At 37.9% G+C, this 15,503-nt stretch overlaps 1 protein-coding gene across 11 annotated transcripts in view; it reads left to right on the top strand.

Annotated features, from left to right (window-relative positions):
* Positions 1-15,503, top strand: part of Celf2 (CUGBP, Elav-like family member 2) — a 162,791-nt gene that overhangs the window by 100,311 nt on the left and 46,977 nt on the right. For all 11 annotated transcript variants that reach the window (XM_013014667.1, XM_013014671.1, XM_013014666.1 and 8 more), the window contains 3 exons: positions 1,543-1,677; positions 9,651-9,730; positions 13,596-13,754. In XM_013014667.1, coding sequence (XP_012870121.1) covers positions 1,543-1,677; positions 9,651-9,730; positions 13,596-13,754 — 374 coding nt within the window. The remainder of the gene's footprint in view (positions 1-1,542; positions 1,678-9,650; positions 9,731-13,595; positions 13,755-15,503) is intronic.

The raw sequence follows: 15,503 nt of genomic DNA, 5'->3' as shown, positions 1-15,503 counted from the left end.
AGGACTCTGTAATTCCTAAAGTAGCCACTTCCTTTCCTTCCTTCCTTCCTTCCTCCCTCCCTCCCTTCCTTCCTTCCTCCCTCCCTTCCTTCCTTCCTTCCTTCCTTCCTTCCTTTCTTCCTTTTCTTTCTTTCTTTCTCTTCTTTTTCCTTCTTCCTTTCTCTTCCTTTTTCTTTCTTCTTTTTAGTACAAATAAATGGATTGAAATGAAGCAAATAAGCAAGCCTTCTCCCCGTGAGCATCTATGATGCCTAAAAAGGTTAAAACAACTCTTTTAGCACTGTGCTAAAATCAGTTATAACCCAGTCTTTCAATCTAAATATAGGCCACAAATCCCAAGCACAGCATGGAGACTTTGAGAGACTCTCTGGATCACTTGAAGCAGAAGTTGCTTCATTTTTACCCTGTCAAATTTCAATTTGCACATATTGGTATGATACCTAATGTGCATCTCTCCCTCAAAAATCCTACCTCCAAGTGATTGAAGGTAGAGTTTCCTCCTCGTACTTCTCTGAAGTTTTTTACCCCTGTGCGTACCAGGGGTAACAACACCCTACTTCCCTTTGCTAGGATTTGCATCTGCTTCCCTTGTAACCACCCTGGGTGATTAGAATCAGGTGAGGAACCTAGGAAAGCTATACTGCCAAGGCAAGGAGACTTTCCTAGCTCTCCAGAGAAATGAGACTCAGTGGTCTCTGATTCTCGTCTTGATCAGTGGACTTAGCTGTTTGAAATAGAATGAGAAAAGTACTCTCTTCCCTTGGAACCTTTGTTAGAAGCTTCATATGCTGTTAAACTGTATCTCCTATTTCCCCTCTTCTGATCTTTCTCTTTCTGTAGCATGTATAAAGTAAAATAAAATTTGTATCCAAACTCATCTCTACACAATGGTAAACACCACAGAATGGTAATGTTTGACAATTACATAAGTACTTTAAAATTTTTGTAAACATAAACATCTTACTATTAATTTTATTTTAGCAATACTGGGGTTTGAACACAGGGTGTCACCCTTTCTAGGCAGGTGCTCTACCACTCAAGCCATGTCTCCATCCCTTCTTGATTTACTTTTCAGATAGTCTTGCACTTCCCCATGCCAGCCTGACTGAAATCCTCTCATCTTAACAGACATGAACCACTTATCCAGTTCATTTGTTGAGATGGGTCTTACTTTTTCTCAAGCTGGCCTTGAATCACAAACTTCCTGATCTCTGCCTCCTTAGTAACTTGGAATGCAGATGTGAGCCACCAAACCTATGCCCATTGATTTCTGAATGGATAGAAAAGGATTTTCTGTGTCCTATGAAGACATCATGTTAGGAACAAGAAGACTACAGAGAGATGAGGTGTTCTTGAAGAGCAAGGTAAAGGGAGAAGCAGGATCTGGTATCTAAGAGGAGGGACAGACTGGAAGTCTAGAGTGAGCTTTAGGACTACACTCAGTCTTACGTGGCAGGGCCTAGTCTGATGTGGTAATGAAGCATTGATTACAAGAAATAAAGATGAGATGGCCTTTGCTTATTCATTCTTTTTATCTCCTAGCCGTGGAAGACAGAAAATTGTTCATAGGAATGGTTTCAAAGAAATGTAATGAGAACGATATCAGAGTGATGTTTTCTCCATTTGGCCAGATAGAAGAATGTCGGATTCTCCGAGGACCCGACGGGCTGAGTCGAGGTGAGTGTATTGGACCTCTGAGCCCCAGTCCAGGTGGATTATGTACTATATACTGCAGAATGTCACCTTGTAATGCATCCCAAGTGACAGAGTGATCCAGCCTGAATTTTCACTCTTAACTGAAATGATCACTTCTTATTTCCCAGGCTTGAGTGCCAGCATATTAGCTTGGATCATCACTGTCACATGGTTACCTGCCAGGCTGCCCTATCACTGCACATTCCTTGCAACCTGAGATTGAAGCAGGTTTTAGAGAGAGGAGCTTTGCCTTAGTCTTCTGGCTTTCTCCCTGAGCCTAAAGGAAATGTTAGGATAGGACCCTCTCAACAGCGTTCCGAGCCAAGAAACAGTGACACTGCTTTTGTGTGCAGTAACTCAGCTTCCCTGGGGTCTTGAGTTTCATTTCAAAGAGTGAAGCCCCTCGAATCCCTAAGCCATGAGTCCTTCAAATGACAGGAAAAAAAATTATTTTTCTCCTGACGAAAATTGTAGACGCTTCTTTTGCTACCATAATAGCAATGTAATTGTGGCCAGAGCCATGAAGGACCTATGTTTTTGCAAGAAATAACCTCCTCAACAAGACTGCATACCTCCTTTCTTAAAGTACTCATAAAGGTTGGCCCTGAGTAGTAATTGTTGTCTGGCTATAGGGTCCCAAACCAGTATGAAGTGGAAATATATATAAAAAACATTTTTCACTTCCATATTTTTTGCAGCAAGTTCTGGTTCTGGGCTGTCACTAGCACCCAAGCCACATGCTGAAAGCAAACGTTGGGCTGTAAGTATCAAGGTGCTAATTTTCACCTGTCTCCCTAGTTTTACCAAATTTCAGTATCTTGTGAAGTTGGACATTTGTAGCAGCTTCATGGTGTCAGCTGCTAGGACTGAAAGCCCTGAAGAAAAATATTCCACCTACATCTACCTCCACAATCCCCAAATGGAGGTGATCTAAAAAACTGGGAAGTAGAACAGCACCCAGCTTTCAATTCCTGTTCAAGGGAGATAAAGAAGCATCATTAAAATCATGGTTTACACATTCTGGAACAATTCTGAAATGCTTTTAACCTAGTCCTCACTTCAAAGATGTGATTCTCTAAAAGTTGTACACGATACTGAGGATGATCACTGAACAAAAGATCTGGTACCTGAGGCTTGTCTGAACCTTATCACCTGTGCTGCCATCACTGTCAACCAAATAGTCCATCATTGTAGTAGAACCACCTCTCGTTCATGTACAATCTCACAGAAAGAGTGAAACTAGGAGAGTCATCCTAGCCAACTCAGCCATGAGAACTTCTAGTCCACCTACCATCTACTGCTACAGTGTTTTATATGTGTATCTCCATCCATTTGCTTAGGCAGACAAACCAAGATAGCGAATACCATGGAAAAAGGTAGTATGGCTACATAAAGAATAAAACATACAGGAAAGATAGGATTATATTTTGATAATCCCTTTTCTGCTGCTATTTTAATTAGAATCCCTGTTCTGTTGTTATACTCAGGAGTGTATCAATATTATCATTATATTTTTCATTCTCCTCCATACAGAGCACAGAGAAGGCATAAAAGGGTAGGCCCTCAAATTAATCACAGTGGAATTATCAGTGGTTTAAGAGTCAATGGCCCTAAGTTTCAGAAACAAAATTTGTTAATATGACATGTAACCAATTCCTTTTCCTATCTCTGTCCCTCAGTTGTCCATTTCTACAAGATAACAGTGAAAATATCTGCCCTGCCCCTTTCATAGGGCATCATTAATAATCAGTGTGGTCCTTTTTGCCTAAGCTTACTCTGTGTGTAGGTGAGTAGAGACCTTGAATGTGAAATCTCAGTACAAGATTTCTCTCTCCATTTGTAAAATGACTTCCTGTTTGACTGTTTCTCTCCATTTCTCCAGGAGGAGCAGGATTGAACAGTTAGAGTACCTTGAGCATACATTAGTTATTTCTGCACATAAGATTTTTAAGTACCATAAATTTCATGGGAAAGAGCAGGGCACTTGGTACTTAGCTAAACTTAGCTAATTTGATTTGCCATTTGGTTGATTAACCAGCACTTCATACCAGAAGCAGCCTGTCTCTGAAACAAGTTGTGGGAACCTTCTCATCAATATTTTACACAGATACTGGCTCAATGTAAAGAGGATATACCCTCTCCCTTTTTTGACAGAAAAGTAATTTCTAGTGAACCGATGAGAATTCCCTATTGGAAAAAAGAAAATAAACATTTGTTCTGAAATACAAAGACAGACAGTGGTAAATTTATCAATTAGCAGGACCCAGAGACTCCTGGCTACATAGGCCTGCTCCTATATCCATGTATTTGTTAAAAGAACAATTCCTTCATGCTATTGTTTTGTTCTCATTAAAGAATTGTGGGTTTTAATCAAATATTAATAATTGTCTCCAATTAATGGCATTGCAAACAGAAGGTACTCAGCATTTCTTTTGGCATTGTCTATTGCTGGTTCAACTGTTTAAAAAATAGGTAAATAGGGCTGGGAAGGTGGCCCAGTGGGAGAGTGCTTGCCTTGCATGCATGAGACCCTGGGTTCAATTCTTCAGCACCACATAAGCAAATAAAAGTCAGAAGTGGTGGTGTGGCTCAAGTGGTAGAGCAGTGGCCTTGAGCTGAAGAGCTGAGGGACAGCGCCCAGGCCCAGAGTTCAGGATCCACGACAGGCCCCCCAAAAAAAGAAAAGAAAATAGATAAATAAAAATTAAGCAAAATGAAAGCTTGGCTTCTCTGAAAAGTATTTTCTGCTACAAAACCAGAGCACAAACTATTTAGTAAGAAGGTTTTAAAGAGGAACTATTTGATTATGATGAGGGTGTGATGCTTTTTATCCATTTCAGCTCTAAGTATGAAGATAAAGGGGAGACCATAGTGTAGCTGGGTCTCCATAGATTTCCAATGCATTTCTTCTCTGCCACATCAGTAGTTTCAACTCCTCCCTAATAGGCACTCCACTGAGATTTCTCCGGCTTATTGACTCAGTACCCCTACTGTATCAGTATTGTAGACTGCCTGGACCCATAACACTACCTATCAAGACCTGCTTACACCTATAGTTGGATTCACTACATTTTAAAAAATAATCATGAGCTATGTATCAGGCACAAAGACTTAAAAGTCCTAGCACCTGCCAAGCACATGAACCCTCTCTGCAAATATTCAGACTCATCCTCAATTAGGCAGTATGCCATCTGAGTATGCTTTTCCCTATTCACAGGGAGTAACCCATTCTTCAGTCTTTACTATTTTGGGAAATTTGGCTTGTTTTGCTTTCATTCAGCTTAAAGTTATTCAGACTATTCTGCAATGACTACTGAAGTTCTTAAGGTCCATGAGGGAACTTCCATTGAGAAAACAAACAGGCTTACCTATTGCAATGCACATGAGATGTTTGCTTTTAGAATCAAAGTTAGAGGTTTCTAAAGCAAATGTTTTTGGCAGTGTCATCTTAGCATGTTGATTTCTTAAAGTATACCCACTTTCTGAATCCATACTTCCCCAGTCAGAATCTAAGATTTAAGAACAGTTCACATCACTATCTGATACCCTAATGCACTAAGTTTTCCGCACCATGGCAATTGAATATCTACAACAGGAAAGCAATGACGTTCGTTTTTTCTCTCCACAAAACTGTAGTCACATCTTCACTTCCATTTAAGGTAGCTTTTTGCTTGTTTAAGAATTTTTCAGCTGTGTTTATGATATTCCAACATTCCCCTGCCAAAAACCCTGGACAAATGAATTGGCGGTATTTTCATGGATGCTGGAGAGCACAGACTAGATTTGGCCATTAAATCTGCCTTTGTTTTTGTTGTATCTGATCAGGATATATTACAGCTTCAACTACTTCAACATGTACATAAAAAAGACACAGTCTTTGTCACATTTTAGTCCTGCCCACACAGTACCTAAAACATTCACATATTCAGAACTTCTATCACATGGCCCCCGGGGTTATTGGCTACATTTTACCATCTCATTCTGAGTACAGTCTCCAAATCTCATCTCAACAATGACATTTTGCCAGCTACTAAGAGGTCCTAGTCTGCATTCAACCTCAGGTGCCATAAATGAACGATGTCTCAATGCCAGTTTTCAATAAACTAACCTATTGACTATGGTGCATTAGAATACTAATTTTTATCTCCCAACATTATATTGGTATCCTGAGCTTGATCAGTCCTGCCATTGAAAAATATACAGTAATGAAAATTGCTTGCATTAATATCTTTACTAGGAATTTATAAGAAGTTTTCCCAAAACGGAAATCTCCTTCATGCTGCACAGTTAAACTGTGCTTCTTTTTGTTAAAATATAGCTAAAAAACCTCTTTCAAAGAGGAAACATCAAAACAAGAGGTCCTGACATTGTTCATACTTTTAAAAAGTACCTCTGCTTCTCTATTGGTAGGAGGTAAGTAGGCAACAAGAATTCACCTAGTTCTGTAAAATTCTCATGCAGCTAAGAGGAAAGTTAAAACTCCTGAGCCTAGGATATCCTTTCAGTGGAAATGACAAGTATAATAGATGTGTTCCAAAATCTTCTCTGTGACAAGGCTCTGTGCTTTCCTTAGATCCTGTCTGTAGGAGGAAATTACTTTCTGAAACCTTTCCCAAGTCAATCATCTATCTGTTTTAGCAGCGAGAAGGTAACCTCACCGAAATAAAAGGAATTCAACTTCTTCCATTTCTTTTAGGAATCTCTCACATTCTCAAAGTGGAAACAATAAATAATTGTGAGGGAAATTACAAGTTGGCCACATTTACAGATGGGTAGTGTTGTTGCTGTTCATATTTGGAAGTTTTACCATAATTTCCATATATATATATATGCTTAAGCAAAATGAAGTATGACTTCATTATTTTGATACTTGTATATTTTTCCCAGTCTGATTTCTGCAGCTCTTGGGTCAGTTGCCAGAGAACTGATTGCTAACATAACACATTCAACAGTTCTAAACAACTAAAGGGCTGACACTACAAGATCAAGAGCTGTTGTCCTGTCCAAGCCCAGTTAACTTTGATACATGCAGAAATTCATAGTAGAAGAAGGGACCAATTATGACCGAGGTTATTTCAGTCCAGTGCAAAGCCTTATACTTAGTTTGTGAGAAAAAGCCAGCAGCCAGTTTTACTAGCAGGAATCATGTGATCCTGTTAGTAAAATGCCACAAATTGGAGGCTTATCCCAAAGCTACCAACTGTGTTTCCAGTGGTGTTGTCAAGAAAATTAACATCTATCCACAGCACTGCCATGACCTCCTGCTTTAAAGAAATTGCAAAGGTTAACAAGCTACTATTCCAAGAAACATTGGGTTCTTAAGTTTCTTAACTTCATCCAGAGTGGCAGAGAGTGAAATTCTTCAACATGAACTCCTATTTTATAAATGACACAGTACTTTTTTTCTTTTAAGTAACTGAGCATAGTACACAGTAAAGAACTTGACAGACACCCCTAAGGAGGATAGCTTCTCTCTTACTGCACCACTGCCAATAGACTAAAAAGGTTAAAGAAGTCATCAGATTTTTCAGTCAGTTTTTTGATGGGGTAAAGAGTGTAAAATTAGAATCATCAGTTGAGTTTTAAATGGCAGGTTTCTTGGAGGAAAGGGCAATGATTCAAATTTATGAAGATTTAATTTTGTGGTTGTATTGCATCAGAGGCTTGCTAATTGCTTTATCTTTCTCACTAAGTTACTTACAAAAGTTCTATGAAATGGTAAATATACAAAGTGTGATTCTTGTTGACATTTTACATGTTTTTAATGTACTTTTAACCTCCATTTGGAAACTGTCAGTTGGCACATGTTCCTGGATAACAAGAGCAAATGAAGTGAACATAACAATCTTGTTGACTAGTAAAGGCAGAATTAGACTAGGCCTTGCATAGCTCCTTCTATATCTCTGTTAAACACTTTTGTCTCCACTGTTGTCTCTAAGGCAAAAAAGATAGAAAAATAAAAATCTCTTGGTGTTATTTTCTCTGTATAATGTTGGCAGTGGTCATAACATTTTTAAGAGATATTACTTTGAAACAGATGGTAAATTTGAGACTATAATTTTAGACCTCAACATCAGTATGAAAGCCAGTAAAGGTACTGTCATCTGTCTCACACTCTATTACACATATCACTTAGAGGTCTTAGAGAAGGCTATTAAATTGCTCTTACAGATGACAAAAGCTATTGTCAGCCTAGGTACAGTACAGACAACTTGTTTTACATAGTAAGCTTCATCAGCTGCTGTCCTGTCAGAACGATATGATACAGCTCATGATGAGCTGGACTTCATTCCAACTTCTTTAGGCCAGCTTAACCACGAGGTGAATGGATTTTCCATATACTGAGAGATTTTGCATATGAAGAACTACAGCATGATACAAAAGGGGAAAAAATGCATTGACTTATTTTCATGATTGGATGTCATTGTGTGTTGGGGGTAGTGGGCAGGCAATGCCTTTTCTTACTGTGGTTTGATTACAAGGGGCCTAATAGCAGTATTGACTTGATAATCTCACCAGGTAGACATGCAGAGCAAAAGAAGAAAATATAGTTTATAGCTCCCAGTTGATTCACATAAACCAAACAATCTGCTAGTTGTTTGAATGTAGAATGTTCTATTTTGTTTATTGGCCACAGGGGCAACAATCTCAGATTGCTGATGCCAGAATTCTGCTTTCATGCGTTTGCTTTGAAATGACAATAAGCTTCAGCCTCTCAGTGTTTAGATCTACTTCATTTGGAAATCTTTTTAAGTAGTAATAATAATAATGTTTTGAGGAAATTGAGTGGAACACTGAATTATTCTCTGATACCTAAGTTCAAACTGTGCAAGGCTAAAGAAGCTGAAAATCAATGCACTTCTAAAGTCATTAGAGATCATAAGTGAAATAAGTCTGTATTGCTTTAGCTAAGCTTTTAGTGCACTGTGGTATTATTATAAAATCAGCCTGAATCTGCATTAATTTCACAGTCTTTTTCTCTTAAGAAGCCCAAGGGTACATGATGAATAAAATGTAGTGTTTTTATTAGTGCAGAGGGCAATGAGCCGTGTAGTTGGAGCAGTGACCTGCATGGTGGCCAATGCTGCTACAAGAAGCAGGAACCAGCATTTATAGATTCTAGTTCTTTTACAACACTAAAAAAAACAGACGTGGAAAGCTTTACAAGTCTCACAGTAAATGTTCAGAGAAATGTACATTGTCTTGTGTGTTAAACTTCAGATCAAATCTCTGACACATTTCACAAAGTTACAACTCTCAAGTCATGAAGATTTCATAAATCCAAGGCAAATTTTCAAGTTTTATTTTTATACACTATTGAATATTCTCAAAGTAATAAAGCATTTGTTTTTGTTAATAATTAATAGTTACACTAAAGCTATTATATGCTATTTAGTATTTGTTTACATTTGAATAGCATCAATTTATATTTATACATAATGTTTTTTTAACTACCCAGAAGGAATTAGATATATTTGTTGATGCATTGAGCTCTTAAAATTTATTTGCTAATTTGCTCTTGGTGTGAAGATTTTATTTACTTCCTAGATGTCAACAATAAAATTTGAAATGCAAATCCCTGATATGGGAATGTCCTCAGTGTAAAGACCATCAGCCAAGGAGAAAATAGAGAATAACAACTTTTCATGTTAGAAAATGAAAACTAGATCTTGCTAATTTCAAACCCTGTGGCTCAAAAAAAATACCTAACTTCCTCTTTTAGTGCCCATTAAAAAATTAATAAATCTTTCTACTTTGGTCAGATTAGCAAGTCAGCACTGTGAATAAAAAGCAAAATAAGATAAAACCAAAAAGAGTTGTTTATTTTTATGTACTACTGAGAACAGTGTCGTCTTGTGGCAGTTCTCGTAGACTGTGTTGGTTTAACAAGCGTCCAACCCTTTTGTCTTGTTGTTTTTTGTCTTTCCTGCTCCCTGTCCCCTTGTTTCCCACAGGCTGTGCGTTTGTCACATTTTCTACAAGGGCAATGGCACAGAATGCAATCAAAGCCATGCATCAGTCTCAGACCATGGAGGTACTGTATCATCTGCCCTTTCTTTGTTTTCTTTGTGCAAATGATGGGGAATGGTAAAGCAATTCTCTCCTGTGTGGATTGTTCACATGACAATCACAGATTTCAATTTTTACCATCTTGGTTTTTCCTTTCTTTTCTTTCTTCCTTTCTCTCTTTTTCTTGCTTTTCCCCCCTTCTTCCTTGTCCTCTCCCTCCCTCCATCCTCTATCTTCTCTGCATTTTCCCCCTAATGACTTGAAATGCATTTAGTAAAAACCTTCTACTTGCTCTCCAGTTATTTTTTGAGCCTTTAATTGGAGCAGCACTGGTCATGAGACATTTTAAGCAAAGTGTCATTCTGGATCTAAAGAATTAAATACATCCTCAAAAGCAGAGCCTAGTGTGGATTAACACTGACACCCCACCCCAGATTGCTGCTTTCCCAGTACTGAGTCACAAAGTTCTTCTTAGATGGAGGACCAAATTGTCTGTAATACAGTCAAATCAAATTGTGGTTCTGCATCTCAAGAATATTGGAGAAGTTAATACTTCTTCCACCTAACAGTGAGATGTTAATTAATTAGAGTTCTTTGAAAAAGTAGATTTTTCCCCCCTTCCTTAACAAACATGAGCAGCAACCGAGAAACATAAAAAGGCTCAAATCTGGTCTCCTAATGAGATATAGTGACTTGAGGGAAAGTCAAATACACTGGTGTGGGTTTATACCTACAAGTGTAGATTGATGGCACTATATTTTTAGTCTGTGATTTTGGGTCATGGCCTTTCAGAATTTTGCACAAAAACATTCCAAAGTGATATGCCATTACTTACTCTGTATTGTCTCACAGAATCTATTGGGAGTGCATGTGCTGCTGTACTATGTATACTGTATCTTTGTGTATGGGTGATCTTCTCTGGAGGTGGTGGCCTTGTGGTGTTTATCTGAAGCTATGTTGTTCTATTTCAAAAAATATATTCTAATTTTATTTAATGTGCAGAAATTGTTTGAGCTTCTTTTTACCCCCATTTTGTTGGGGTTTTATTTTTTGTTTGTTTGTTTTTGTTTGTTTTTTGCAATGCTGCATCTCCCAAAGCATGCTGGGAGCTAAGTGATCATTATGCGTCATGTTCTGTGGGCAGCTTTATAGAGAATCAGGTGGGTGACAAGGGGGGAAGGAGTGTGCATGCAATTGTCATTACGTGTTTACTGTACTTTTCTGAGTTGTGATATCAGCATTGCAAAGCCTATTGTCTTTTTTGAACAATAATTTTGACTTTGATATTCCTAATATATATTATATAATCACTGTGTTTTCCTTTCAGTGCAATGCATTTTTAAGACAGTCCCACCCCCCTACCTGACGGCAAGCTCAGGTGAAAAACGCCATGATAGGAAATAATTAGCAGGCATTGAAATATCTAGAAATCCAGTCTTATACAACATGCACTCACATATGTGATAATGTTTTAGTTCCCCATTTTCTCTTAAGCCATTCTATTATTGTGGCTATTATTGTGGATATCCAGCTATTTTTCGGTTTGGAGGTTAAAATTAAAGTGCCATTAAGAAGAAAAGCCTTTGCCTGTATTTATCTTCCATAATGCATTTCATTTTTATTTTTACTTCCTGTAATCAAAGGATTAATACCCATGCTGTTCTCCCTTTAGATATATTTTTAATCTAAATTGGACTATTAGGAACATAGCTATCCCTATTCCAGACTACGAGCCCAAATGAAGCCACAGAGAATGCTGTGGAATCTAGTCTCCTGTGTTATGACAGAAGAACTGAAGATAAAAGACAGAACTGGGCATGAACCAAAACCAAGAAACATGAGGCTTTCATAAAAGAAACATGTTAGAGGGATAATTTGTATTGATTTTAAGAAACTCTTGGTCTTTTATTTTTAATATCTTTATTATAAGAAAATCAAATTTGGTGTATTTTGCTTTTAAAACTGGACATCCACACTTAAAGGAGCCCTAAGATACTTTAATTCAAAAGATTTACATTTAAATAGGTTATATGTTATGCAGTCACATTATAATTATAGAATCAAAGGTGGTTGGCTTTGCTTTTGGTTTTTGGTTTTGTTTTTTTTTTTACAAGTACTACATTATTTTTATGAATCCAGCATGCATCTTTAATCAAAATGTATTACCTGAATTTAAATGATGTGAATAGTAAAAGAATAAACAATTTTATACTACTTTCTATTTCCCCACTTTCTTCCACGCCTGTTTTTTTCTTTCTTGATCTAAACAACCATTTTTTAAAGCCATAAACATTGAATATTCTGCTTTTATTTAAAGAAGAAAACTAATGACTCCTAGAAGGAGATGCTACCAATGGTCACGGAGCACATTTCATGCAACAGTAATGAGCCTTTTCATACAAAACCTTCTCTCTTCAACTTCCATCTTCTGAGGATTTCCATCTTTCTCATTATGAAAGTGATAATACACTGAAATATAGAGCAGATAAAGCAAAATGAAATGGTTATTTTTAAATGGTAAAAATGCTATTTTTATGTATTTATTGACATTCTGTACCATGACTCAGTTTACCACAGCTCAAGATTTATAGACTGGAGTTCAACACCTAAGCAGTCACTCACTTTTCTGGCTTTTTTTTAAACACACCTGATAACCTATGTATTAAGGAAAAAATGGAAACATGTTTTTCAAATCAAAATAAATTACCTAAAGGAAATGGAAAGTTCATTTTAATGGCAATAGTATTTCTGAGGGACGAAAGAGAGGTCTATTATTCTGGATTTCGATAAACGTTTTTATTTAAACACTTGGATAGAATTGCTTCCCTTTACCTCAGCAAAGTAGAGCAGCTTCAGTAGTGACATGTGAAGGGAAGCCACACTGAGCAGCAAAGACAAGAGGGGGAGGGGACATTCTGCTGAGTTCTTAGGAAGTGGCAGTTGTTTCAGAGGTGCGCAGAAGGGAGGATGGTGCTTGAGGTTATTTTCCCTGAAGATTATCTCTACTGCAAAAGTAAAGTCAGCCTATTACATGACCTTTAACCATTTCTTTCTTACTATTTCCCTCCTTGCCTTTTAAAGGAAATTAAAACTGAAAGAAGCTTCTAGAATAGTGAGATGCAGTCAGTCACAGGAGAGAAACCAAGTAGAATCTTCCTTCTGCCATTTAATATATACCTCCTCTGATTAGAAGGCAGATTATCTTGATTTGCTCTGGGGATTTTAGATAGGACAGATAATGACATGGCAGGAAGAAAAGAACTTTCTGAAAACATAGGAGTAGTTAACTTGGTCAGTGCTTTTACTTTCTGAATATCTGTCCTTCATCCATATTCCTAGGATGGAACCAATGCCCTATTATTGAGTAGAAATTATTCCTGAATTTCTGAGCCCAGTGTGGTTGTACACATCTATAATCCCAGCACTTGGGGGTGAAGGCAAGAAGAGGCCAGCCTAGACTACATATTCAAGGCTCTTATCTTTAAAAAAAAAAAAAGGAAAGGACATAAGATGTTTTCATTCCCACTACAGTTTCTCACCTTCCCACTTTTTCCTCTTCTCACTTGTGGAAACAGACACACACACACAAACACAGGGCTATCTTTAAGGCAAGTGAGCCATGAAGCTTAAGTTGAAAGAAGATATCTGAAGAGAAAGGAGAAGCAATTTGATAAATGGCTTCACCAGAACTCCCCTAGAGAGCCAATGACACAATCTTAATTTTCCATTGATGGTACCATTCAGAGAAGGAATATCAAACCATTTGTAAACCATTCCAGACCATTTCATGTGCTCCAGAATAGCTAACCAAGATCCAGTGCTGACAGTGTCATGAAAACATGCAACCAGGCTGTAACTTCTTCTTCACTTTCCGCTGTGTCTGACCACAGGGCTGTTCTTCACCTATCGTGGTGAAGTTTGCTGATACTCAGAAGGACAAAGAACAGAGACGCCTCCAACAGCAACTTGCACAGCAGATGCAACAGCTCAACACTGCCACCTGGGGGAACCTGACAGGGCTGGGCGGACTTACCCCACAGTACCTGGCGGTGAGTGCTGGTCTTGAGGATCTATGTGAAGGAAAGGAATAAAACTGGAGGATCTAGGAAGCTAAGTACAAGGAAGAATTTGTTTTCCATTCATTTTGAGTCTTGGGAATTATTGAAATCGCCATTTAGGCAGAAAATTTTTTCCAAGTGAAATTGATTAGCGTAAGTTCATGACTAACTTAACTCTTGTTTGATGTAGGGCGGAAAAATTCACCTATGCTAAACTTGTTACAAGTGTTTCAAAGCCTGTGTTAGAAATGACATTGTGTGTTTGACAGCTGGTTAAGTCAGCTAAGAGGTAGTGAGTGCCTCTAAGTGTTTACTTTTGGTTCCGCTCCTGCTAAACCATACTTCTACCCCCACTAAGTTTAGACCTTTTTATTCAAGCCTGAGAGAGTATGCATATGTGCCTGTTGTGTCCTAATTCTGTCATTTTACATTTTAACTATATCTCTCAGGATTAGATCATCCATTAACTGTACTTCATAGCAAAAATTCTGTTATGCAGGGCAGTCCCTCCCTGTGCCTTGAAAGGTGAAGTGATATTGCTTGATGATTAGGTGAGGAAAGGGAAGCTCAGACCACACAACTGCTAGTAATCTGTGTGGTTTCAGATTAACCATCTCCACAAACTTGTGCTGGTCGAGTATTTACAGACCATCAGTTTACTTGTATGTACCAGAATTTTTATCCAAGATTGATGTTATGCTTACTTTTTCATACTTTGTAAGAGTCTACCTTCCTGCTCCCCTATTTGGTAGAAACTCTGCCTTTCAGTATTCTGACATATTTTCTATGCCCACAAAAATCTCTGGATCATCTGCAACATATTTCTATACCCATAAGAGAATTTCACGTATAAAAATGTCTTTTGATATTTTTGAGCACCAAGTTTTTCTTAGACATATTTTACTGCTTCAGTCACGTGAAAGTTCTGTTCTCTGAAAGAGCTCTTAGCCAGTAAGTCATTCTCCTGCCTCTTGGGTGAGCCATAGATTTGAAGCCTGGCTTACAAAGTATTGATTATCCATTTAAACAATTCTTAGTGATGATTTCATGACCTTCAGGTACTTACATTTTTCTCAACAGGAGTTATTAATTCCTCAAAATAAAAAAATAATTTAACCTTAATTTTTAAAACATGTAAGTTGAAGAAAGGGCTGCAATTTGTAAGCATCAGAAAATGATAAATTCAACAAATTAAACCACAGGAAAGGATTTCTGTATTAAAATAGATAATCTGGGGCTGGGGAGGTGGCTCAGTGGTAGAGTGCTTGCCTTGCATGCATGAGGCCCTGGGTTCGATTCCCCAGTACCACATAAGCAAAAAGAAAAAAGCCGGAAGTGGCACTGTGGCTCAAGTGGTAGAGCGCTAGCCTTGAGCTGAAGAGCTGAAGGACAGCACCCATGCCCAGAGTCCAGGCCCCACAACCGGACCCCAAAAAAAATAAAATAGATAATCTCTACGTTCTCCACTTCTCTTCCTCAGTTTTCCTCTGTGTGTGAGAGAGCGCATTTGTGTGCACACACAGAGTGCATATGTAGTATGTTCCCAACTAGGAGAGATGAGTGAACATGTCATACATGTTTCTTGATTTTACTACCAGTAGACATGAAGTCTTATAGTACCACTGTAACCTGAAACAGGTTCACAGCCACTGACAGCCCACCATGCTTGGTGCTATGTCACTTTTTAGTTATATAAGTTGTAGAGTTTATCTTATTAAATTGACTTTATATTTACCAATA

The sequence above is a fragment of the Dipodomys ordii genome, unplaced genomic scaffold (assembly GCF_000151885.1).
Source record: "Dipodomys ordii isolate 6190 unplaced genomic scaffold, Dord_2.0 Scaffold24, whole genome shotgun sequence".
Classification (NCBI taxonomy): Eukaryota; Metazoa; Chordata; class Mammalia; order Rodentia; family Heteromyidae; genus Dipodomys; species Dipodomys ordii.
Note: the sequence above shows the minus strand (reverse complement) of the source record. Positions and strands in the feature narration are given on the sequence as shown.